At 31.7% G+C, this 27,970-nt stretch overlaps 1 protein-coding gene across 23 annotated transcripts in view; it reads left to right on the top strand.

The window, feature by feature from the left end:
- The window catches only part of LOC123519872 (potassium channel subfamily T member 2-like), a 624,454-nt gene that overhangs the window by 579,177 nt on the left and 17,307 nt on the right, over positions 1-27,970 (top strand). For 17 of the 23 annotated variants that reach the window (XM_045281480.1, XM_045281479.1, XM_045281478.1 and 14 more), the window contains 5 exons: positions 12,436-12,525; positions 23,619-23,718; positions 26,022-26,127; positions 26,763-26,953; positions 27,446-27,550. In XM_045281480.1, the coding sequence (XP_045137415.1) occupies positions 12,436-12,525; positions 23,619-23,718; positions 26,022-26,127; positions 26,763-26,953; positions 27,446-27,550 (592 nt within the window). Of the gene's footprint in view, positions 1-12,435; positions 12,526-13,379; positions 13,458-23,618; positions 23,719-26,021; positions 26,128-26,762; positions 26,954-27,445; positions 27,551-27,970 lie in introns of all 23 variants that reach the window. The other 6 variants (XM_045281491.1, XM_045281485.1, XM_045281490.1 and 3 more) reach the window with 3 other exon arrangements.

Raw genomic sequence — 27,970 nt, 5'->3', positions numbered from 1 at the left:
AGGGATGCAATGTTTACCTCTTTATAGCTTGGTGTATCTGAGGGAACATGATATTAGAGCAACAGAATGGTGCAGTGTTATGCTTAGTGTTTATAGGGATATTTGGAGCAAAGCATTGTAGCTCCATCAGAGGTAAACTTTGCTAACCCTTGAGAATGTGGCCATCCAGTTTGGCTTTAATTTTTTTCATAATGTTGAAATTTGTTTATCTTGAATTTTCTTAAGTTCCCCATTTTGTCAGATAAGACAACATTATATGTATATATACAGCATTATGGCATTTACAAATGTTTCAACAAACTTATTAATGGGAGTGACATGTGTGGTATAATTTGTTAACCACCATACATCCTATTTTAGACTCCTAACTCTTACATTGAACATTATTTGTGTGCGTGACTCACATGGCTGCTAAGAAATATAAGTGCAAAGTTCAATTACTCAGTGTCTTTCAATCAGTATTAAGTTGATCTCTTACTTTTTTCCTGTGGCTTTTGCTTCTTGTATATTTATCTGTGCAGCAAATTGTATCAATCAAAATTTTCTTCATGAGTTTTTGAGGACAAAGAAAACAGTGTTTCTGATTATATATTACAATTAAATAGAATTTTGCAGTGCATGTATATTAACTTTTCCCAACATATCAATCACTCTAGGAAAACTCTCTTTGGGAAATAACATTGATATTGTTTTTGGTGTATTTTATCTTGGTCTTCATATTTGAGTTTGTTTTAACTCGGGATATTTTTTATATTTTTTCAACATCATGAATATCTATTGCTCTTGAGGGAACTGATATTATCAAGCTTCTTGATATTTATGCCATCCTTTCATTCCTTTTCAATGAAAAATAATGTGTAAATCTTTCAATTCGCAGCACATTAGCTTCATGTTACATATTCCATTTGCATTTATTAGCTTACTAATGTATCATCTCTATACTCTAAATCTTTAGCCAATCTCTATTCAGGATTATTTAATGGTTTGTTTGTTTTTATAGGAGTCACTTAGGCCAGTAATATTTTGCCCTTTTAAGTTATGCCACAATTCTGCCCAGTAACAATATAAAACTATGTTAAAGGAATGCTATGCATTTCATGGTTGCCACCAAACTATATATATATATATATATATATATATATATATATATATATATATATATATATATATATATATATATATATATATATAAAATGGCAGAGTAACTTTTATTTGGATTGGGTTGATTGGGTTGCCTTTATCTGGTCAACGGAAGTTTTGAATTATTTTTATTTCATATTCTGTATATTGTTGTTATCTTTTTCTTTTTTTCTTTGTTTTGTATTTATTTGTTTATTTATTTAGCCATTTTAATTTTTTTTTCATTATAGTGGTAACATTTAAAAGTATTTGCCTTTATTCCTTGCCAGCAATGGTATATGTAGTCATTGTTATCTTTCAGGGGCTATTGCTAGATTAGCTATTTACCAAATTTCTACAAGGGAGATTTCAATAAGCCTAAAAAGTAGTAGAAATGCCTTGTGAGTGAGAGAGGGTATCTAACAGTTAGTTTATTTAAGTTTGAATGGCATATATATATATATATATATATATATATATATATATATATATATATATATATATATATATATATATATATATATATATATATATATATATATATATATATATATATATATATATATATATATATATATATATATATATATATATATATATATATATATATATATATATATATATATATATATATATATATATATATATATATATATATATATATATATATATATATATATATATATATATATATATATATATATATATATATATATATATATATATATATATATATATATATATATATATATATATATATATATATATATATATATATATATATATATATATATATATATATATAATTCTATTTATGGAGATAAAGTAAAGTACTGTAGTTTGATAGCAAACGCAAGAGAGGAATATATGTTGAGGAAAAAAAAAAAGAAAGATAGATACATAATTTTCAGAGAGCATGTGATAGATCAGAAAACAACAGAATAGATGCATGGACCTGTGATGTATAGGATGGGAATGCATGATGGAAATATTGCCTGATTTTGTATGCGCACATATGTGAGCAAGGAAGAGGAAGAGAATAATTAGGTCAGGATAAAAAAGAATTAAACTGTTAGGAAAAAATTTGTCACAAAAATAACTCTCTTGTGAGATGAGCATGGCAAGAGAGCAGTCTTGAGCTGAAGTATTTGACAAGTCACTGGCAATGTGGAAGATTATGATTTGAAAGGTGATTTGCTGATATAGTATAGCTGTAGGGTGTGCAACAGAAAATATTTCTCCAACATCTGTTCATCTGTCTATATTCAAGATAAAGAAGAATAGAAGAGAATACATAAAAACAAAATGATAGCATTGATTATATGACTGACAAAAGGGTATAGGAAAGTGTTTATTTCAATATTAGTTGAAATTATGCTCATAATATGCAATTGTTGTGTTATGCTTAATAAATGCAGAATAATGGAGAATCTGTGTTTTGAAAAACAAAATCAATTGAAATGTTTAGTATTATATTGTACCAAGCACTTTAATAATAATAATGATAATAATAATAATAATAATAATATTATTATTATTATTATTATTATTATTATTATTATCATTATTATTATTATTATTATTATTATTATTATAATGAATTAAGGATAGCAATGTGTTCTTCAACCATTTCTTTAGCTGCAAATAAGTCTTAGGTATAGAGTACAGCCACATTGAGCTTGAAATTCCCATTTTAGCCACTTTGCACAGCTTGGAACTAAGCCTAGAGATAAGAAGGATAAATGCTAAGCATCTCTTTGAAAGTTTCAGTCAGTGAGAGTTAGCCATGCAAGGTACATATTGCTACCAAGCACTTTCAGGCCAATAGGTGTGCTGGAGATGCACCCTCCTGGCCAATTAGCATCCATGATTTTGTCTCTAACCGCAGACTCTGCTAATTACACTCCAGTGGAGATGTAAGCACTATTATTTCCTTGTTATATTACCTTCAAAATACAATCAATGATAATTTAGCAAAACTCTATCATTCTTATTTGTTTAACTTTAGTAAACTTTACTAATAGTTTTATTTTCAATATTCTTATTATCAACCTAGCCAAATTAGTCACCATTATATTATTATTGCCATCATCATTATAATGAACATAACAGAATGTGATGGTATAGGCATTACACAACATTTGAAAAGAAAATACATTATAAGATTTCCATTAGTTCTTGAGATAATGCATGTTTAAATGTAAAACTTTGGAGATGTTTTGAAAAAAAAAAGAAAAAAAAGAAAAACTGCTTGGTGCAGTATGATTCTAGCATCTTAAATAGGAAAATGAGCATAAGGAATAAGAATATAGTGTAACAGTGTAGTGTAAAAATATAATGTAACTGCTGATGATTTAGAAATTTCAGTCTGATCATTGATGTGATGTAGCTGTAGGTTTGAAAGGTTTACAGATGAGATATTTAGTGCAGCAAGACCAAAAAGAAAGCAATAAGAAAAAAATCATGAGATAAGAATTGAATGCTGGTTTGGTGTGAATAAATACCTAAATTAATGTAACAATAAGAAAAAATGATGTAGCTAAATAGTTAGGTACTTAATATATATATGTACACCAATCAAAATGAGAATTAAGATTAGAATTGTAATAAAAAATTATAGTAAATAAAACTTGAATTATTGATTGAATCATAGATAAGCTATTTAAGTAGGAAGATGGGATAGTAGTGAGCATTTTTCAGAAGTAATTAGTTAAAATATAAAGTAATTCATTGAAAATTCCTTGTTGAAATATATATATATATATATATATATATATATATATATATATATATATATATATATATATATATATATATATATATATATATATATATACACACATACATATGTGTGTGTGTGTGTGTGTGTGTGTGTGTGTGTGTGTGTGTATAAATATGTTATTTTAGGCAGACAAGGTTGAATGCTGTTGCAACTCCTGCATTATTCAGCTTCTGCTGATTTTTTTTTATTTGTCTAATTAAATCCTTATTGTGAGCAGTGAGTGCTCCTAAGAGCTGTCCAATATTTGGTTGGATACTGGTGACGTTTCGATCCATTTCTTGGATCATCTTCAGAGAACCATCTACACCAACACCAAGACAGCCCATACCTCACCGCTCAGCCAGTGAAAGCATGGCTCAACCCATGCCGCCCCTCAGTCAATGACAATGAAATAGATCAGCACAAACCACCCGTGTGATCACTCTCATACATATATAAGACGGACAGCACACCTGTGTCCTCACTTAGCCTGAAGATGATCCAAGAAATGGATCGAAACGTTGCCAGAGTCCAATGAAATATTAGACAGCTCTTAGGAGCACTTGCTGCTCACAATAAGGATTTAACTAGACAAATAGAAAAATCCAGCAGAAGCTGAATAATGCAGAAGTTGCAACAGCATTCAACCTTGTTTGCCTAAAAGAGAATCTACTCCCTGGCTACACTGAAATATATATATATATATATATATATATATATATATATATATATATATATATATATATATATATATATATATATATATATATATATATATATATATATATATATATATATATATATATATATATATATATATATATATATATATATATATATATATATATATATATATATATATATATATATATATATATATATATATATATATATATATATATATATATATATATATATATATATATATATATATATATATATATATATATATATATATATATATATATATATATATATATATATATATATATATATATATATATATATATACACACACACACACACACACACACACACACACACACACACACACACACACACACACATACACACATGTATACGGAGTATTTTGTAAGTAAAGTTACCTGAGAAATGAGAACCCAAGTTGTTTTAGGTCAAAAATATTTTATGGTGAAATGCTTTTGGTGTCAAGGTTGAGAATGTACAAGACATTTAGTTATGTATGTCTGTCAATGGCAAGGGGTTATCCTGCCATGTCCAACTTGTTGGTGTTACCACATGGCATTCATTTTAGATATTGTGTGCTGCAATGACATGCTGCATCCTTGCATTCAGTTATAGTATCTTTACTTATGAAAATGTTAATGTATAATAAAATAACATCTTCATGATGTTTGTACCAACCATTGCTCCCTCGCCCGTTCTTTGTATGTTCAAATAAAGATGTCCTGTATCTTTTTAAAGAAGCAAAAAGTATTTGACCATAGAATAATTCTGACAGAGTGACTTGATTCTCCATATCTGAAAGTATGTGACTCCTCCTGTGGTATTCTATATATTTATAGGCAGATGCATAGATATACATACATGCATACATACATACATACTTAGCCCTAATGGGTTTAGTTAATGAAGCAGATTTACAAAATAATATATTTGTGCTTTGAAAAATGGTTTATGGGTTACAATGAAATTATTTCAAGATGTTAGAACAGAAGTAAAAAAATTAGCAGGCTTTAGTATATAATTAAAGAGAAGATGGGCAAGTAAATTCATGGCAGTGTTAATGTAGGAAATTGGAAAATATTATTTTGTTTCTATGATTACAGTGACATTTTGGTGACAAGTACTTATACTTAGTGATAAAGAGAAAGTTGTGATTATTATGCAGGAATGAAAGGTAAAAGTAAGTGGCACAAAGAAAGTTTATATGAATTTCAGAATAGATACTTATACAAGAAGAAACAGTGTGCATGAAAACAGGCAAATTCTTTTGGTAGGATATTATAGAGAGAAATAATCCATAAATGAGTAAATGTGGAAGTATGATGTGCTGCATTTCTGTGTTGGGCAGCCAGCCTTTGTGAGACTTTCCACTGGAGGAGGGTAGGCATCTACAATGAATGCCATGAACATGTTTTCTAGAATCAGCTAAATATGATTGAACTGACTGTTCCATTTTTCAGGTCTTGGAGAAACTCAGATATCATTTTGTTGTTCCAATACTACCTACTAACATTTTGGGGGCACATGAATGATATCAAGAACACTTTGGTCATAAAAATGGAACTTATGTTAGTTTTATATTACTGTATGTGCTTTTTTTGCTACATTGTTAAAGATAGTTATCTAGATATATTGCACAGTCTATAGGTTCAGTTTAGAAATACCTAGATTATTAAAATTTCTTCATGATTAATGTATAATTATTCTTGACATGTAAACACAGCTCTCTCTCTCTCTCTCTCTCTCTCTCTCTCTCTCTCTCTCTCTCTCTCTCTCTCTCTCTCTCTCTCTCTCTCTCTCTCTCTCTCTCTCTCTCTCTCTCTCTCTCTCTCTCTCTCTCTCTCTCTCTCTCTCTCTCTGTGTGTGTGTGTGTGTGTGTGTGTGTGTGTGTGTGTGTGTGTGTGTGTGTGTGTGTGTGTTTTGCTCTCTCTCTCTCTCTCTCTCTCTCTCTCTCTCTCTCTCTCTCTCTCTCTCTCTCTCTCTCTCTCTCTCTCTCTCTCTCTCTCTCTCTCTCTCTCTCTCTCTCTCTCTCTCTCTCTCTCTCTCTCTCTCTCTCTCTCTCTCTCTCTCTGTCTGTTTACAACACTAATTAATTAAATCTCAAATCCAACCAATCACACCCACTAAACTCACCTGTGCTTTTAAGCTTCACCCTTTGTGACCACCTTCCAAGAACTTGCTTTTTATACATAAACTATATATATTTATATATATCTTTTGGTGTAGACTACTCTCCCTAAGAGTTCCCCTTAAATATTTACTGCAAAATTCATAATTCTATTTTGCCTTGATGTCTTATCTGACTCTGATATGGTTTTCAATTTAGTTTTTTTTTTTTTTTTTTTTTTTTTTTTTTTTTTTCAGATATTTCTTGCATGTCATTTTATTTTTCAATCAAAGTTTAGCTTCCTGTCACTAATGCATCAGAGGAGTTCATGATCCCTAATTTGGGATACTTCTCTGTTGCAGCAGTCTGAAATAAGAGCTTGCTTGTGTTCTTAGCAATTCCTGCTGCTTGCTGCCTAGCTTTTAATTAGTGTAATCTACTGAATGAATAATTGAATTGTGTAAAATACAATATAATTGAGCCATAAAATGGTATTAAATTTTAAAGCATTGGTACTGTGTCACTAGCTGCATGTAGTATGAAATATGTTGATGAAATAATCACAGTTGGTAGAAATTGGGGTACCAGTGGGTATATTATTTGACAATTGAATAAACAAACTTAGAGTTTTTAATGAGATAGAAAGGTGGTAAGATAAAATAATAGTAATTCCATTAAAAGAAGCAGATCAAAAGTGGTGGGTGGAGATGGCAGTATCCAGAAACCATGTGCATGGGAAAGCATTGCAATAGACCTTTTCAATTTTTAGCCCCTTCTTAAAGAGAAGTTCCAGAGGAAAAGAAATATGCAATAGATATACTTCTATTGCTAAACATGTGAATCCCATTACATCAGTGTATCTATGTGAAATGATAAATATTGTTTCTTTGATTTCATAGCACAGATTAGCATTATTCCTCTCACCTCTCCTTTATTTCATTATGCGTCAAGCTCATTTTTCACTCGCTTATTCCAAACTTCTGTTGTATAAACTTGAAGGATTTATTGATAGGAAGCTACTAGAAATATTAATCTTCATGAAGAAAATTGATCTAGAATAGTTCTAATAATCTAATAGATCTAATAATCATTTGATAATGATCAGTCTTATATATGCTTATTGTAAAACTAGTAAATTTTCAAAAATTCCAACATTTCTTATATAGTCAGTAGTTTTTACTTGTGTGATGTCCAGCATCTCTGAGACATTTCACATCCTAACTAGAGAAATTACTGCATTCATCTGGTCAATGAACTTGGTTGCATCTCTAATTTACATGTTAGGATATAATTAGTATTCAATAACTAATATTTGTAATGGAATACAGGTATGCTTCAACTTGCTTTTTTTACTCTGCATTTGAAAAGGAATTTTATATATACATATATTCCATATTGACGGATCTTTTGTCGAAAGTATCATATACAGATAATGCTGCAGTTTGCATGCATACTTTTCAAGTCTATGAATTTACTTAGTGTGATTCTTTGTGTGTTTGACATAAAAAGTGAGGATATTTATACTTGCATGTGAGAACAGCTTGCCAAAAACAAAATTTTGTTTGTATTCATGTGTAATGAATTGATTTTAATGTTGCCATTATGCTATGTAGAAAATTGCTGAATTCCAGTTTAATAGTATAATTGAGATCTGACATTTCTATTTTTGCACCATAACTGTGATAAGGGTTACAGTGAGGTAAAATTTCAAGCATTCCCTTTTCTACATAATATATACATTTTATATAGATTTAATTTTTTCAAAATCACAAGCATGGTGTTCATTTGAATATTTCTTGGTACATATAACAAACATATTAGTACATTTTATCATAGATTTCCACTGTTCGGTGGAAAGAAATTTACAACCTTAGTAAATTATCTAAACTAAAATTTCACAAGTGAAATAGATTGATGGATGGATGATACATTTCTGTCATGCATCCATAGTTGATTATTAAATTTGTGCAATAACTGATTAATATTGTACAATCCTGGAAGTGCTGATCTGGATTTTACGAGTATGTACATTGATCCATTGGTTCACATTTCTTCCCCTGTTTAACTCTGGTAAGACAAGATTGATTGTTCTAAATGAGAATCTTGAGGGAATGAGTTTGAATATTCTTATCAAGGAGAGAACAAAGCACTGTAATTATTTTTCTGGTACACACTGAAATATATGTGGTGAAGATAGTGTGCATAATCATACAGTTTATAGGTGAACATTCATTAACAAACTGTTTTCTAGTTCCTGAGATTTTCTGTTTACTTTAGTGTAGAAATCTTCAATCTCAGTTAAGAAAGATATTTAAATGAAATAGTAATGCTAAAGACTTAACTGGTGAACTAATATCTTTCAAATTTCAAGCATGTTCATCATGATTATCACTGACTTAAAATGTGACAGCAGATGTGATGAAATCATGTATGTACTATTTAAAAAAACAAGTCTTAGGACTTTAAGAATGGAAGCTCTGGCACATAAAAAGCTGATGTTCTCTGAGGAATAGCTGTAGATTTAACTTTCATTGCTGGCAATAATCTTCAGTGTGAATGTTGGGTTAGCTCATGCAAGTTGATGAATATACATGCAAACTTCATTGTGGAAATGTTTTGAGTTACATAGTATGGATACTTATTCGGCAACAATAGAGGATGTAATCAATTTGATTTGAGGATTGTGTGAACTTTTTGAATGAGACAATGATGTTAGAAATTTCTTTGATGATGATCCAAACATCTTGATACAAAAAATTCTATATATTTTTTTTTTTCTGTAGATTGTACATATAGAGGGTTATCTTAATCCGTCAGCAATATTTTGCCACTCCATATATTTTTCCAATTCATTATTTCATTGTTTTAGGTAATAGATATGCTGCATCATTTCAGGGATCTCAGTTGAAGATTTCCATGGTTTGATATAGAGTTTTGTATCTTGTCTTTGGACAAGTTTGAAAATCATAATGAAATTGTGTCTCAATAAATGCTGTCAAAAAATTTAGTGGAATACAAGTCTTAATGATGCTTGGATGTCACTGACTCATGAGAGCTACTGCTTTTTCCTGTTGTACTCAAATGACTGACATGCATCACGCATTTGCAGCAGAAAGCTTTTTTATCACAACTTTTTGTGTGTGTGTGTGTGTGTGTGTGTGTGTGTGTGTGTGTGTGTGACTGCAAAACTAGCTCTTGTTATTATGCTGTACAGGATTTTGCAGCTTCCATCCAATAGAATTTACCATAGAATAGCTAAGACACTTCTGTATAATCATTTCCTCAAATTAGTCTTTTATGTCACATTATCTTTTCTTTATAACAAAAGTCATGGGCAAGATATATGTACTTTTACATTTTTTCAAAAGCATCTAACTCAATCTTGAACTGAAGCATACCTGTATTTAATGCTTTTTCATGGAGAAGTTGGTTTCAGATGATGGCTCTTAAACAGTTTTATGAGGTGGTAATAGATTTTCTCATATTTAGATACTTACCACCTTTGCAAGCCAGATATCATGGCATAACACCATTGAAAGCCAATATTTTTGTGATTTACTTGTACAGTGAAAAATTTTATATTTGGTTTGTATTAATTTATTTTAGCATTCTTAAATGCATCATCATCTATGTACCCATTTTACTTTTTCTATAAGATCTTGTACAACAAGGAAAATAATGAGAAATGATGTGATTGAATTGAAATGACATGTATTACAATAAGTTTTTACAAGTGCTTAGCACTGAAAATATTATTTACCAAGCATGCATTGTACAGATGCTTCTATTTCATCATTATGAAATATTGAGAAAGAAAGACACTCTCTGGAAAATAGTCAGGCTCATTTATTTAGAATTTACTTTATATATTTTTTTATTGTATTTATAGTTAATCCCTTTATTTGCTTATTTTATGTAATTAAGTAGACAATGAATGGAAAAGTTTTATTTCTGATGTAGCTAGGTTGATCAAACATTGAATGCTTCTCTTACATTAGGCTATAATACAATACAAACAGGTAAGAGCATTTCACCAATAGTAATTACAATCACCAATAAAGTAAATTGTTAAAATATTCAGATTTTGGACTCCTGCAGAGATTTTACAGGTAAGGGTTACCTGTAGAAAGAAGGTAATGCGTTACTGATTAGAGATTTAGAGCAAGCTGTTCTTGTAAAAATTTGGATTGTATGCAGGTTATAAATACCACAGTATGAATCCCTTAAATACATTGTTAGTATGCATCGCTAGAAACAAGGAACAGCATCCTTATGAGGGATATTTACTAACAGATTAATTTGATTTGGGTGAGGCTGTGTATCATAAGATGAAAAAAAGGTCAAAGATAGTTAAATGTGAAAATGGCTCCTCCAGCTCTCTCCTTGCACTTACTTACCTTGCTTCGTGTTGCAAAACTCAGGTATAATTACTGATCTTGTTATTGCTATTGCGTTTCTTTTCATTTACATGATTTAGATTTTAGACAACAAGATATTTATACATTTATACCAGCAGTTATTACCTTAAATTTTTTCACATCTTGAAGACATTTATATATTTATACAAGCAGTTTTTGTTTTGGATTTTCTTCATAATCTTTTTAATCATCACATTTATCAAAACACAAAAGTTGTGAATGTGAGTAGCAAGTTCAAATTACACATAGCAGCTGGCGATTCCTTGTGCTTGAAAAACCATTTGCTCACAATAAGTAATGGTAAATTACCAGAGCAATGAAAATCAATGATGGTATATATATATATATATATATATATATATATATATATATATATATATATATATATATATATATATATATATATATATATATATATATATATATATATATATATATATATATATATATATATATATATATATATACACTTTAAATGTTTATCATATGTTTACATATGTTATAATTTTGTGGGGGTAAAAGAGTTTTTGTATTAACTATCATCAAAAATATTGCACAAAAAAAATTTGCTAACCTGCAAATTATACTGACTTTTTGTGCATGATAGAGTTTTATGAAATTAATCTTGATTTTATCAATAAGAAAGGATAAATGCTAACTTTAATTTTTGAAATGTTTCTTCTTTTCTAAATTATTTGAGCCAGTTTGGCAGTAAAGTAGTAATGTGGTCAAAGTTAGAAACCTGCATTTCATCAATATTGGTGAACACTTTGTTTTCATTATATTCCATGTGTTTGGTTAGGGTAGTTATGTGACAGTAAAGTCCTGATTGCCTTATCTTCGAGAAGACCTGCAATGGTTGTTTTTTTTACTATTGTCATGATCTGTGCATAAGAGGTGGTCTAGATACAATCCAAATGTTTACAAGATACAAATCAACTCAACTTTGCTCACAGTATAAAAGATTATTAGTGTACAGCAGCAACCAGAGTAATTTTAATTACAGTATTGGACATGTAACATTTTTTTTTATCTTTACTTAAGTGGAGTACAGTTATATGAAATCCTGCAGAAAAAAGCAGACATGTATAGATAAGACAGAAATTAAGAGTAATTAAGAATGTCCTGGATGTATACATACATATAGTAGGCATGTAAGAATTAGTGATGCATTAGTTTGTAATCTTGAATCTGTAGGAGGCACAAGAAATTTAGTTACTAGAATAGTGAGTAGGGTTGGTGGTGTACATGTGATGTGTGTAAGAGCTACCTCCAGCACACCTCACCATATGGTTCACAGCTTCCCCCTCTCACCAACCCAGGATGGAGACGCCTCGGGCATTGGCCATTCCTATTCTCACTTGTACGACACCACCTCTTGTTTCCTATGCCAGAGCAACAAAAGCTCAATGGTAAGTTATAGTCATTGTGGAAAGAGCCATCTAAAAGCCCAATGTATGGCAGTTTCAAAGAAAAATCTAAACATTTCTTATAACCTTGTAAGAAATGTTTATATGTCAACACTTGCCAGGCACATTTTCAAAAGGTAACTCTAGCCTGGTATTAGGGCTTCCAGATGAGCTCTGTTTTATTTATTTATTTATTTATCTTTTTATCTTTTTTGTGCTGGAGTAATGATGCTAATGTGCACTTAATAGCATCAGCAGGTGCCTGTTTTGTTGCTCCTGTGTTCTTGTTTCTCTGGTAATGTCTTACAAAACTGGCACACATTATCGATTACAGGCTCACATAAAGCCTCACATGCCATAGACTTTATGTAGATGAATTGTTGTTCTGCACTGCCTAATTTCTCAGCACTGTCCCACCACAATTCCTTACAGTTAAAGCAATAGTAAGAGCATATGTGTATTACATGATAAGGAAAGAAAGAGCTCTGGGCTGAAACCTGTGACCAATGCTGGAGAGTTGCTCCCTTTGAGAAGGGAATTAAGCCAAAACAAGGAAAAATGGTACCCTATTTAATTTTTTTACTTAGCATGCTGTCTTTCTTGCTTCTACAGCCTGACTGCTTTGTGGATACAGATCTCTCTTCTTTGATCTGTCTCTATGAAATCTCTAACTTTAAGAGCTGTGTTTATGTTTATTCAGGTTATCCAGTAGTATCTAGCCACACATAGCTTCATGTAAAGGTAAGGCCCGGGAGTAGGGAGGGGCGTGGGGCAGGTGATACTGTTCCCAGGGTGACCTCACGCTCCAAGCCTGGGCCACATTCCACTCTTATTATTTGTTGGGTCTTTACTTTCAGTTATGTTCCGTGTTTCCTGCATTATGGAAATCTGCAGAAGCCTTTTCAAATGTTCCATTTACGAGTCTCAACCCAGAGGTAATGACAAGTTTGCAGCCTATAATTACATAGATAGCTTGTGTAGGATCATACTATAGCTGAGTTCTTGGGACTTTGGTAAGGCTTCAAATAATATGAGACTCATCATCACTTTAGATGATCAGAGTCACTTGTCAACAAGTGAAGCAAGGAGATATTGCTAATATCTTACCAAGTCCTGGGAAGGACCAAGCTTGGAACACTGGCGTGAAGGATACTAGCGTGCAGTGTTCAGCAGCATCCTTCCAGGGAACCGACCATTAGTGGTGGCATAGCGCTTCTCCAGCAGCAGCCCACCATGTAGACCATGTAGCCCACAGGCTTGTGTTCCCACAACCCACCCACATTTTAGCTGTAATCAAGATCTGCTGCACAGTCTTTCACATTCTCAGCAACTGAACAGAAATAGGAAGTTATGCAGCTGTATAAGTAGCATAATACAATTATCTTTTTGGTATCACTCACACACTTGTATTTTGTATGAAATATGAGTGCATCATGCCAACATGACCAGAGAGTGATTCCAATGATCAAATTGTGTTATGCTACTTTTGCAGCAGCAGCAGCATCTCTCTATGTAGTCTATTCAACCCACAGGCTTGTGTTCCCACAGCCCACCCACATTATAGTTGTAATCAGGATCTGCTGCACAGTCTTTCACATTATCAGCAATGTGATAAAAAGAGAGAGTTTTACAGATTCATAAATTATGTAGTACAAGTAGTCTTTGGAATCATTCACCACTCTAACTGATATATAATCATGGTCACTTATATTTTATGATTATAATGCTTATATATATATATATATATATATATATATATATATATATATATATATATATATATATATATATATATATATATATATATATATATATATATATATATATATATATATATATATATATATATATATATATATATATATATATTATTATTTTTTTTTTTTTTTACCAACATGTAGTGCATATGTTTAATATTCCTATGTATGGATTAAAAATTACTTTGGTTCCATGTTCTGCTCCAAGCCTTCTCTCACCATCTCATCTAATTTCATAGAATTCTTTCCCTTATTTAATTATTTGTGACATAGTAAATAAGGCTGTGCAGACTTTATCCTGTTCATATGTTCATGGTAACTAAAAGATGATAAAAAGAATAGCTTTATCCTTTTTATCACTTTAAAGGCCAACTTGTAAAGAAAATGTTTTTTTTTTCTGCACAGGCTCATTGCATCACATAATCCCTAATAAACCAGACCACTTACCATCAAAACCACGAACTGCTGTACTGTACATGAGTACACTTGTTTAGGCTTTCAGAGGCATCTGCTGCTGTACTATTCAGCTATATAGTGAGACAGAGCCCAAGTTTGTTTGACACAATCCACAACCACAATGATTTTCATCAGCAAATTGTTTTAAGGTATCACAATGAAAGTCCTGTAGATCTTCATATCAATAATATATATATATATATATATATATATATATATATATATATATATATATATATATATATATATATATATATATATATATATATATGATTCGAGCATCCAGAAATCTAAGATCTTGAAGCATGTTTAAAGCAGATTTTGCCAAGCTTAGACATTCATTGACACATTTTTGGCTGATGGTATATTATATCTTCACAAATTTTTGGGGAAATGTAACCCCACTATAAGCACAGTCAGCTAAGCAAAGTGTTATCACAATTGTCAGAAGGTTTTGTCCCCATGTCAACTCCTGACATCTATATTCTATACTCCTGATATTAAGATTTAGATGTAATCATATGATAATAATTGAAAACATCCAGTTATAGAAGTCTAACTGGAGCTTAATCATCACTAAGCGCCAAAGCATTAAATACCAAAGATATATCTGTCCTTATTTTTAATGTTCATTAAAAGTTCATTGAAAATCATATACACTTAACCCTCAGCTATCGTGCCCAATTGGGGCTGAAATAGCCGCGCCATAGCCGAAAACGCGATAGTCGAATTGAACAACTAATGGTGAAAATTGTTATTGGTGCCGCAACCACAAATTTTACTCCTAATATCCCTCATTTTTACCTTTTTTTTAATTACTGTATAATCCATTGGTACCAAATAAAACATGTCAAGGTTATAACATAAAAAAAATTACATCAGCTCATTGTATTTACTGTACCTTTTTGCCATTTGTGTGGCCATTGTGAGCACAAAAAATGGTAGAATCTGGCTATCACTGTCTAGTGGGGAGGACGCGCTCTCAGAGACTGTGTTTCATCTTGGTGGGAAGGTGGTTTTGGCCAATGAGCGCTCAGATACCCCATGACGTCATGGCTGGGCGCGATAGCAGGCATCTGCAGGCATCTGAGGTTGCGATAATGAAATTTTAGCAGCTTGTCATGGGTGCGTGATAACAATAAAACGCGATAGCTGAAGTCGCGATAGCCGAGGGTTGACTGTAATGGTAAGAATATTATAAAGGCATATAAATGTCAATCCTTAACAGTTGAACATTGTTTTTGATGACATCATCACCAATTAAGTGTTTATTGAGCCTTCATATGTATTTCTAACAAACAAAAAATTTTTTGCATTTACTATTGTTTGTGCCAAGGAGTTTTGATAAAATCTAGAAAATATGTACATATCCTTTTCAAATTGTTAGCAATATCCACAAATGATGAACTAATCGTTTTAAAAGTAAATCAAATAAAGTTTATTTGTGATGTCAGTCACATCAATAGCCCCATTTTAATAAGAGAGAAGTTTGTGAAAAGGTTATGATGTAGCATGCTAAATGAAACTTATCAGGCAGTGTGATAACTTTTTGTGTAGCCATTTGTACATTGGCCAGAAAGTAAATCTACACAAGAAAAATCTGTACATGAGAGACTACCTATATATAAATCAGCTTGGTTGCCCACTCCCTTTATGGTGAGAAACAGTCATTGTATATAAAGGAACTGTTTACCCACTACATGTTATTGAAATCATACACTTCCTCATTGCTCTCAGAAATGACAATATAGGCACATCTAAAAATTTTGAACATTTTATTGCATTTGCTAATTCTTCTCTTTTTGGAGTTTGACAACTTGTATGCTAGAATCTTACAAATTAAGACAAAAGTTTGTACCTCTGCTCACTTGGGAAAAGGATTTGATGTGATGCATAACCTATTGACTTCATATGCCAAAGACATTCTCCTATTATTGTTACTAGTTTGAAAATTAGGACTGGGATGAAGGAAAGGATTTCTCTTAGACCAACAAACTTTCAAACATGAGAGAAGTTTGTTGGTGGGGTATCTTTTCTTCATACCACGTGGAAGTTTTTCTCTAGGAACAGTGATGGTGAAAAGACCAGCTGCCACCCTGTGAAATCTTTAGGAGCTCTGCACTTGATGCTGTTAGCATGAGTCACACTGAAGATTTTGCTGAACTTTTATTCCACTTGTAAGATTCTGATATTCCATTGTACTATTGTGGAAATTAAAAAAAAAAAAGAGAAAAAGAAAACTAGAGTAGCAAAAAAAAAAAAAAATCAGTTACTACTGTGCTCACATTACCAAGTCTGAAAGCACTAAGGATCAGAATAATTCAGTAGCATGAGTAAGAAAATGTACAATGACTTGCCTCTTCCAGTGCAATAGGTGATGCACAAAATGATATACAGGATACACATTCTATTGTGTGTCTGTGTATGTGTGCACCTGTGTGTATATATATATATATATATATATATATATATATATATATATATATATATATATATATATATATATATATATATATATATATATGTGTGTGTGTGTGTGTGTGTGTGTGTGTGTGTGTGTGTGTAAAATATTTTTTTTTATCTTGCATGCATATATATTTTGTTAGCTGCTGAAGAGGTTTATGTGTGTTCCTAAATCTGAAAAAATAGAAATTTGGTAAATTTTGAGTTTTAAGCGTTTTTATTGAAGTGAAGAATTTCCAACTTATATAAATACTCCCACCAAGACATCCCATTTTCAGGTGTAGCATGTCTGTTTGTGATCAGAAATTAAAAGTGCTGTTTACTGTTGCAATCAGATTCCTTGTAAAAGAACCAAATTTAAAATTAATTAAGGCAATAGTTTTTTTTTTTTATTTATTCCAGAAACTAAATTACTCATATATGTAATAAGTGGCATAGTTAGTGCAACTCCCCTTTACCCTCAAGAATTCACCCTTCTGCATGTTATATCATCAACACCCTTCCTTGACTACTTGAATCTCCGGAAAATGAGTAAGTACACTGTTTTAAACTTCGATGTAATCAAAACTTCTTACAACACATTTCTATCCGCAGAAATGTTTCATTCTTCTCTAAAGATACAGCTAAGTCAGTATTTCAAATAAGTGAATTGGACTGACAAATGAATCTTGACAAAAAAAATTTATATAAAACTGTGCTATTTATCTTGATTACTGGAAAGTACTAAGTTCTTAAGAGAAGGGCCATTCGTTCTCTAACTTCTTATTATGACTTACAGTATATACAAGAATACTTCATCTACCATTTTCATCTCCCATTCTGTGTGTGTGTATTTGTGTTTACCTAGTTGTATTTTACAGGGTTTGAGGAGAACTCATAATGACGTGTGTGTGTGTGTGTGTGTGTGTGTGTGTGTGTGTGTGTGTGTGTGTGTGTATTTACCTAATTGTAACATACGGGAAAAGAGCTATGCTCGTGTTGTCCCGTCTCCATATCTATTAATGTCCAGCTTTTTCTTAAAATCATGAATATTCCTTGCGTTGACCACTTCCACGTCTAAACTATTCCATGCTTCCACCCTTCTATGAGGAAGCTATATTTTTCACATCTCTCCTATAAGTGGCCATTTTAGTTTTTCCCATGCCCTCTCGACATTCTTTCATTCCACATACACAGATCTTCCCTATCCATTTTTCCATGCCAATCATCACTCTGTATATTGCTATCAGGTCTCCCCTTTCTCTTCTGTTTTCCAGGGTCGGAAGTTGCATTCTTTTCAGTCTGTCTTCATAAGTCAAATCTCTTAAGTCAGGCACCATTTTGTTGCAGCCCTCTGTACTTTCTCTAGTTTCCTTATGTGTTTCTTTAAGTTCGAGCCCACTGTATTGTTGCATATTCAAGCCTCGGTCTTATCATTGCAGTAATTATTTTCTTCATCATTTCTTCATCTAAATATCGAACGCCACTCTTATGTTCCTCAATAAGTTCAATACTTCTCCAATTATTTTGTTTATATGTCTCTCTGGCGATAGGTCATTGGTAATTGTCACCCCAAGGTCTTTTCTTCATGACTGGTTTTATGTCTTCATTTCCTATCTTGTACATACTCCTGATTCTTCTTTCACTCTTGCCAAACTCTATTTTCTTGCATTTTGTCGTGTTGAACTCCATTTGCCATGTACAGCTCCATTTCCATATTCTGTCCAAGTCTTCCTGGAGTAGTTCGCAATCTTTGTCACATCTCACTTTTCTTAACAATTTTGCATCGTCTGCAAATAGGCTCACATAACTGGACACCCCATCCACCATGTCATTTATGTAGACCGCGAACATTACTGGTGCCAACACTGATCCCTGTGGAACTCCACTCTCCACCAAGCCCCATTCTGATGGTCTGTCCTTAATTATTGTTCTCATTTCTCTTCCTACCAAAAGTCTTCCATCCATTTTAGTAAACTGCCATGCACTCCTCCTACCATTTCAAGTTTCCAGATCAGTCTCCGGTGTGGTACCTTATCAAAGGCCTTTTTTAAATCCAGATATATTCCATCAGCCCAACCATCTCTTTCCTGTATTACATCTATCACCCTCGAATAGTAACATATCAGGTTTGTCGTGCATGAACGCCCTTTTCTAAAACCAAATTGACACTCACAAAGTATGTCATTTTTCTCCAAGAAGTCTGTCCATCTATTCTTCACCACCCTCTCACACATCTTAGCTACTGTGTGTGTGTGTGTGTGTGTGTGTGTGTGTGTGTGTGTGTGTGTGTGTGTGTGTGTGTGTGTGTGTATTTACCTAGTTGTACCTAGTTGTAGTTTTACAGGGCCTGGGCTTTATGCTCGTGTGGCCCGTCTCCATATCTACACTTATCCAATCTTTCTTTAAAACTATGCACACACATTGCAGACACTATTTCAAACATTCAAACTGTTCTACGTCTCAACACACCTTTGCGGGAAACTATACTTTTTAATATCTCTTACACATCTTCCCTTCCTCAGCTTCTTACTATGCGATGTGTGTGTGTGTGTGTGTGTGTGTGTGTGTGTGTGTGTGTGCTACATTTTGTAAGCATATATATATATATATATATATATATATATATATATATATATATATATATATATATATATATATATATATATATATATATATATATATATATATATATATATATATATATATATATATATATATATATATATATATATATATATATATATATATATATATATATATATATATATATATATATATATATATATATATATATATAAAACAGTTCCAATTGCATCACTGCCTTAGACACTATCTGCATCCAGATCCAAGTCTTAAATGGTTGTACAATACCATCAGTATTTACATATAGCCACACAACTGTAATTAGTAATTTCTGTACCATACCTTAAGTTTATTTCAATCATACACACAGAATTTTTAGGTATTTATCAAGCTAGCAGGATTGATTTTTTTCTATTTGTTTAAGGACTTAAAGTAGTTGTTACATTTCATTATCATAGGAATGCATCATTGAAATGCATTCATCTCTTTATTTGTCATATCATATTAAATATATATTTGCTATGTTGTTGAAATGCTTTACCAAAATTTGTCATTATGTAAGGGAACATTGGTGTGCATGACTTATACATGAGTATTTTTGGGGGAACATTATGACAATGCAACTAGTTAGTTACTTGCTTCTAAACTTGTATTGTGGCATTAACTGATTTATGTTTTAATCAATACTGTCAGACCACTTTAATATATGAGCATGACAGTCTAACTTATACATTTGTACAATGAAAGTACTGAGTGATGAACAGATATGTGTAGACTAGTCCTCAGACAGAGCTCAGAGCAGTAAAGGTGCATTTCATTGTAGCAGATATACTTGTAGCAGTGGCTCATATCACTGGGACTACTTTGTGATTGTTGTGTTTAGGTGCAGCTCATCATCATTCTCATGGGTCTCATATGCAAGATCAAGCAATAATCTCATTACTTTTTTTTTAAGTTATGGTGGATTTTCAGAAAGGTTTACACAAAATATATTTTTATATTACATAAACTCTCCTGTATTTTGTAATAGGCTGGCTAAGTGGAGAGGTTTTTGCCTTGGAGATGATATTTGGCATAGTCACTTTGAAAAATTTCTTTCAGGACCTTCCTTTTTCCCTGCTTTTCAGTATTGTCTGATAATGTCTGTTTGTAGTGAGAGAAGACTAAGACTTCAGATTGGAATAAACCACAGGCATGAGATGCTGTGACCACTTCATATTCTGTTTGCCAGTTTTATATTGTTAGGGTTTTGTGTGACAGATACAGTTGCAGTTTTCTTTTCACTGTATCTGTGAAATGTTTGATGGATTATGTATGAATTATTTTTTTTATTATTTTCATTTATTTATATTATTTGGACTATATATTGATTTTTTTTCAAATCCTCTATTAATGCAAGATAAAGCTGTTGTTGTTCAATGAAAGAGTGTGAATCTGAAACTTAGTAAACATCTAATTATAGAAGACTTACTGCATTATTGTGAATTTAGTTTACTAAAAGAGGACACAGTCCATCTTGAATGAAGAACAATTAAACATCATGTTGATTTATAAAATAAATTATCTAGGAAAGCTACCAAACTATGATAATACTAATAAGTGTTGCTGTAAAAATATTGGCAGAGTAGATGATGCAAAATTATCTAAAGCTGAGCTTGATTATAACACATTCAAGACAGGAAGACCATAGCTGTTTTAATGCATGTTACAATCAAATAAACTACTCCAACATAAAGAATGTGAATCAACATGTAGAGGAAATCTTAAGCACAAAACTAAAAAGACTGAGAGCTTGTAATATTTGTGATGTGATACAGATTATGGTATTTACATACAAAAAACCTAAGTAAGATGCAGAGAATATACAAAGCAGTTTTTCAAACAATATTATTGAAAGAAAAAATGTAAAGGGTTTAAGAGAAGGGGTAGAAAATTAATATATAAGTGTGAGTTTGTTTCATAAGAATCAGAAAAATACAATAAGAAAATGGTAGAGACAAGATGTTCTGGTAACTTTCCATAAATGAAACAGCATAAATACAAAATGAGAGCACATTTTTATACAAAGCAAATGGATTTAGAATCTCAAATAGAAGCATTAATACTGTATTTGGAATGAATGAGAATGGAGATGGTGAGAGCATGAAAATTTATAATTCTAAAGCTAAAGTATTTTTATAGAAATTGTTTCAAAGAAATGACAATATGAGTACAGCTCAAGTTCCATGTAACAAGATAGATATGCACACATGTGTTGCCAACTGTTAACACTTATGCTCATTAATATGAAATTATATACTTCACATAATTAGGATGAAATGTAAACTTTCAACCTTCACTTTGGTGTATGTATCTGTATGTACACACACACACACACACACACACACACACACACACACACACACACACACACACACTGATTATGATGTAGGTCTTATTCTTATCACATGTATACATCAACCAATTCCTTGGCAAATAACTTTGCCACACCACCTCTTCTAAAGTAATGTATTAACTTATTGTGTTGCCATGCCCTTTACACTTGGCATTGCTTCCCATCTGATGCAAGTTTACAACTTCATCTACTTTCTCATATATTCCTAACTTAATCCATACCATATATTATGAAAATCATAACTATCAAAGCTCAGTCTTCAGTATCCAGTCAGTATCATTCCCTTTAATTCTGATTAGTATATAAAGCTTGCAATCCAGTTTTTATTCCCCTAAGGTAAGCCACATTGTGCAATATGCCACCATTGTGTATTACTTAATGCTGCAACACCTTGACCTGTAGTTTTAAATATCCTTTATTTTGCTTACTTAAATAAATGGATCTAAAGAACATGCATGCATAAAGCATGTACTTCCAGTGTGTTTCATAGAATTTACAGCTCATATGAATGTCAAAATGTGCCTTGCTGTACAGTAGTATATACAAAGGTTGCAGTAAAATTTTTCAAAGTTGTCTTTCTTGTCCAGTTACAACTTAACTTATATTTAATCATTATCAGATTCCTTAATTAAAAAAGAGGAACTATATTACATAACATTCTGCAAGGAAAGTAAAGTTTACATTGCATTTTTCTTCACTTTCCACAAATCAATCAATTAAGGTTTTAAAATGTCAGGAAACATGATTAAACATTACAAATTGTACACTAATTATATCTTTGTAAGTTATTGGCATAAAACACCTGATAATTAAGAAATTCTTTAGATACTCATGGCATACTTATTTATAGAGGTATTTTCCATATTGATTATCTTAAATCTAAATCCATATCCGTTTGTCAATTCAATGTAAGTATTTTTTAATTGATTAGTTAAGAAATATATTGATAGGGCAATCTAGAGCCTTGACTGCTCGGTCACCAAAGGTGAACAGAATATGAACTTCATAATAATAATTCAGTTGTACTACTCCATTCATCATATAGCTTCATTATACAAGCCACTCATAAAACTTTGGTGGCCTTTTGTTGGATGTGTTACTTTTGCTGCAATCTTTGTTCTAATTCATTGTTTTATGTTAAGTGTATTATTGGCCTTCAGGATTCTATGGAAGCTTGTAAAATTTATTAGTATTAGACTGTTGAAATATACAGGTAAGTGATAGGCGTAGATTCAGGCTCATATGTAATGTAAGGTAAATGATAAATTTATTGTTTTTATGTTATATATATATATATATATATATATATATATATATATATATATATATATATATATATATATATATATATATATATATATACATACATACATACATACATATATATCTTGATGAACACTGAAACAAGAATAATGATTTACAGTTACAACTCTTATCTTACAGTTTTCACTGTGTTTCAGTTCTCACTGAACATATCGGATGATCCAAAGGAGATACACTGCAACCTGATTGAACGGGCTGAGATTGCTCAGTTAGTTCGTTCCCGTATGCAAAGTTTAGGTGAGTTAGACTGTCTTTTATTTAGTTATTTTTTTTTTCATATTTACATCATTGAATATTTTTAGGAATTGAAAGCAGAACTCTTTTCACATTGTTGATGGATTGTTTGGATGAACTGTCATCTTAGTAAGCTAGCCTTTTTATTTTTTTTTCTTCCTTCTGAAAGAAAATTGAATTTATAATTATGATTTCCCCCTTTTTTATATGGTTCTGTTGTGGTAATTTTCTGTCACACACATTCATTGTTTGTCCCATTGTATAAGCAGTAACTATACATTACCTATATTTTTGTCTTTTCATATTTATTTTCAGCATTTTGATATATGTTCTTATTGCAGAAATATGCATGTGATATATTGATATAGTTGCTGATATATCCATACTCATACAGAGACTCATGTATTTTTTTGGGAGGAGGGGGTAGGCTTCAAAATATTAAATTTGCCTTTGAAATTTACAGCCTTGGGAAGTTTGCATACCATTGTCCTCTCAATATTGTATACCTTGTCACTGCACTTTGGCTCACTTTTTCTTGTACACACCATTCATGTTCTTGAATAAATATATTATGATTTCTAAAATTTTCTTCATCATTACATAAGAAGTAGCTATGTTCAGTTCAGTATGTCCTTTTTCAGTCATCCCCAGAAGAATGTAATTATATGTTTTATTTGGCATATATATACACACACACACACACACACACACACACACACACACACACACACACACACACACACACACACACACACACACATATATATATATATATATATATATATATATATATATATATATATATATATATATATATATATATATATATATATATATATATATATATATATATATATATATATATATATATATATATATATATGTGTGTGTGTGTGTGTGTATTTACCTAGCTTTACCTAGTTGTATTGTACAGGGTTCGAGCAGGGCTCATTGTGTCTTGTCTCCATGTCTCCATTTATCCAATTTTTTCCTTATGCACTGTAACAATTTCATTATTCAATGTATTCCACTTTACCACTGTTCTATGTGGAAAACTGTATTTTCCAATATCCTTCACACACTGTCTCATCCTGATCTTCTTTGCATGTCCTCTTGTTCTTCTATCTTCTTCTGTCACTAGTACCAGGTCTTCCTTGTCTATCTTTTCAATGCCATTGACTATCTTGTTCGTTGTTATTAGGTCTCCTCATTCTCTTCTATCTTGTAAGATGGGCAATCCCATTTCCTTCAACCGTTCTTCATATGTTAGGTCCTTTAGTTCCAGCACCATCTTTGTAGCAATCCTCTGTATCCGTTCTAATCTTACATCCATTTTAGTGCTCGGAGACCACACCACAGCTGCGTATTCCAGTTTTGCTCATATCATGCTTATGATAATTTTTTTCATCATATCTTTGTCCATGAATTGAAATGCCACTCTTATATTAGTCAATATATTACATGATAATCCAAATATCTTGCCTATGTGTTTTTCAGTGTTCAGATTTTCTTGTATAATTACTCCCAGATCTTTTTCCTCTTTAGTCTTCATTATTTGTTTCTGTCCCATCAGATAATTCCATATTGGTCTTCTCTTGCTATTTCCTAGTTCCATTACATGACATTTCTTGGCATTGAACTCCAATTTGCACTTCTTATTCCACTCATAGATTTTGTTTATATCTTCCTGTAACAGCAAACAGTCCTCCTGGGTTTTGATAACTGTGTGTGTGTGTGTGTGTGTGTGTGTGTGTGTATTTCACTGTTTGATCTGCTGCAGTCTCTGATGAGACAGCCAGACATTACCCTACGGAACGAGCTCAGAGCTCATTATTTCCGATCTTCAGATAGGCCTGAGACCAGGCACACACCACACACCGGGACAACAATGTCACAACTCCTCGATTTACATCCCGCACCTACTCACTGCTAGGTGAACAGGGGCTACACGTGAAAGGAGACACACCCAAATATCTCCACCCGGCCGGGGAATCGAACCCAGGTCCTCTGGCTTGTGAAACCAGTGCTCTAACCATTGAGCTACCGTGTGTGTGTGTGTGTGTGTGTGTGTGTGTGTGTGTGTGTGTGTGTGTGAAAAACAAAGTGTGATAATATTTAACATTTTAAGAGAGAGAACATGTAATTTAGCAAGTTTCCTTTTTCATCATCTTATTTTGTTTCTTTTATTTGATAACACTTATAGTAAATTACATAATATCATTGCAGAGTGGAACAGTTTATTTGTTGTTTGGCTTTGGAAGTGTCTACCTCAGTTGTCTTTTTTAACATGAATGAAATTTTCACAGCCCTCCCTCCAGAGGATTATGATGATGTATCTGAAAAGCGCAATTCCTTGTCCTTCGTAATCATCAACCCCTCCTGTGACCTGAAACTGGAAGAAGGTGATATTGTGTAAGTCACCATCAGAACTGTTCATCTAGATTAGAAAAATAAGAAAAATATAAAACTTCAAAAAGCTTATGTAATCAATCACTAGCAACTAAAAGTGCAATTTGATCTTCTATCTATCCTTCCATCATCTACATATATAATAATGACTATCATATCTTAATCATTATCTCCATTACTGTAAAATTCATTACTTCTTTTATGTTAGGCATGCATATAAACATTCCAAGTAGATTCCCATTATTCTAGGAAACCATTACTCAGCCTTATCCTATCACTATAATATTTTTCTATATGTAATATTCACTACTCATATCCTAGCCTAGATCTGCCTTTCACTTCATGTCAGTCTTGATTTATACAACCAATATCAGCTTTGCTTTTGTCATCATATAACATTGAAAAGATCTGTTTTATTGATCAAATATTTGGGCAGTGGATTCCAAACTTATGTGAATATATATATATATATATATATATATATATATATATATATATATATATATATATATATATATATATATATATATTAGATTTCAAGAAGTGTTATGAGATGCAGTGTACCATGACAAAGAAAAATGCAATAATCCACTAAGTTCATATTTATAAATTTACTCATACTTTAAATCTGCCTGCAGATACCTTATCCGGCCAAGCCCATTCTCAGCACAGAAGACATTTGAGCGTCATAATTCTCGGCGGAAATCTAATATTTCGCTTTGTGGAGAAAACAGGCGGAGAAGTACCACATTTGTCAGGCCCCCTCCTCTTACTACCGCTCCCAAGTCCAATTCTCTTAGTCTGCCAGACAGTCCACAGATATCTCCAGGTTTGCATTTTGCATTTTATTGCTTGTGTTGTGCTGTGCATCATTATTTACTTGAAAGTTACTTTGTTATTTTCCAAGATTATTTAATATTTTGTAGAGTAGATTTATGCATTTTTGGTGATCATTAAAAAAAAGAGAAATGTGAAATACATGAGCAATTTCACAAAAGACATAGTTTTAGTTGTATGTAGAAAAGGTCATCATTAGGAAGTCACTGCAACAAAGAAAATTTTATTCAGTGCATTTGAAAATATCATTGTATATAATTCAGCCACCATGGTTAGTGAGCTCAGCTCACAATAGAGAGGTCTGGGGTTCATAGCCTCAGTTGGGCAGAGAGAATTTGAGCTCTTCTTCATTCCTGCTGTAGTCCCTGTTTATTTTATAGTGATTGAATATGGGAAGTAAGTCAAAAAATTATGACTTCACTGACTAACAGGAAGAGAAAGATAACAATCTTGCCCTACTGTATGTGTGTATGTGGTCCTGCAGGAGCAGAAGGCCGACTGTTCTGCCCTCCTGAGGGTCTTTGTGGACCCTTGCTACAAGAGACCAGAAATGGTTTTCACCATGCAACGAAATTGGCAAACAGGCGAGGTATAAAAGGATTATTATTATCATTATTATTATCATTATTATTAATAATGTTGTTATTATTATTATTATTATTATTATTATTATTATTATTATTATTACTATTATTATTATCATTATGATTATTATCATGAGTATTATTTTCATTATCTCTATTGATATTGTTATTATTGAAGCTAATGATGTTATGTTTTTATTCTGTTTTTATTCTTATTATTTTTCCTTTATTTTTGTATTATTACTTTAACCATTATGAATATCATCAATCATATCATCATAATCATCATCATCATCATTGATATTATAGTATTGCCATTATTCTTGTTACATGTATTATTACATCTTCCTATGGTTGGAAGAGACAATCTGGCTCTAAATTGTACATTGATGTTGAAAAAATACTTTCATTATATTCCTTACTTA

Source organism: Portunus trituberculatus, chromosome 46 (assembly GCF_017591435.1).
Source record: "Portunus trituberculatus isolate SZX2019 chromosome 46, ASM1759143v1, whole genome shotgun sequence".
Taxonomy (NCBI): Eukaryota; Metazoa; Arthropoda; class Malacostraca; order Decapoda; family Portunidae; genus Portunus; species Portunus trituberculatus.
Note: the sequence above shows the minus strand (reverse complement) of the source record. Positions and strands in the feature narration are given on the sequence as shown.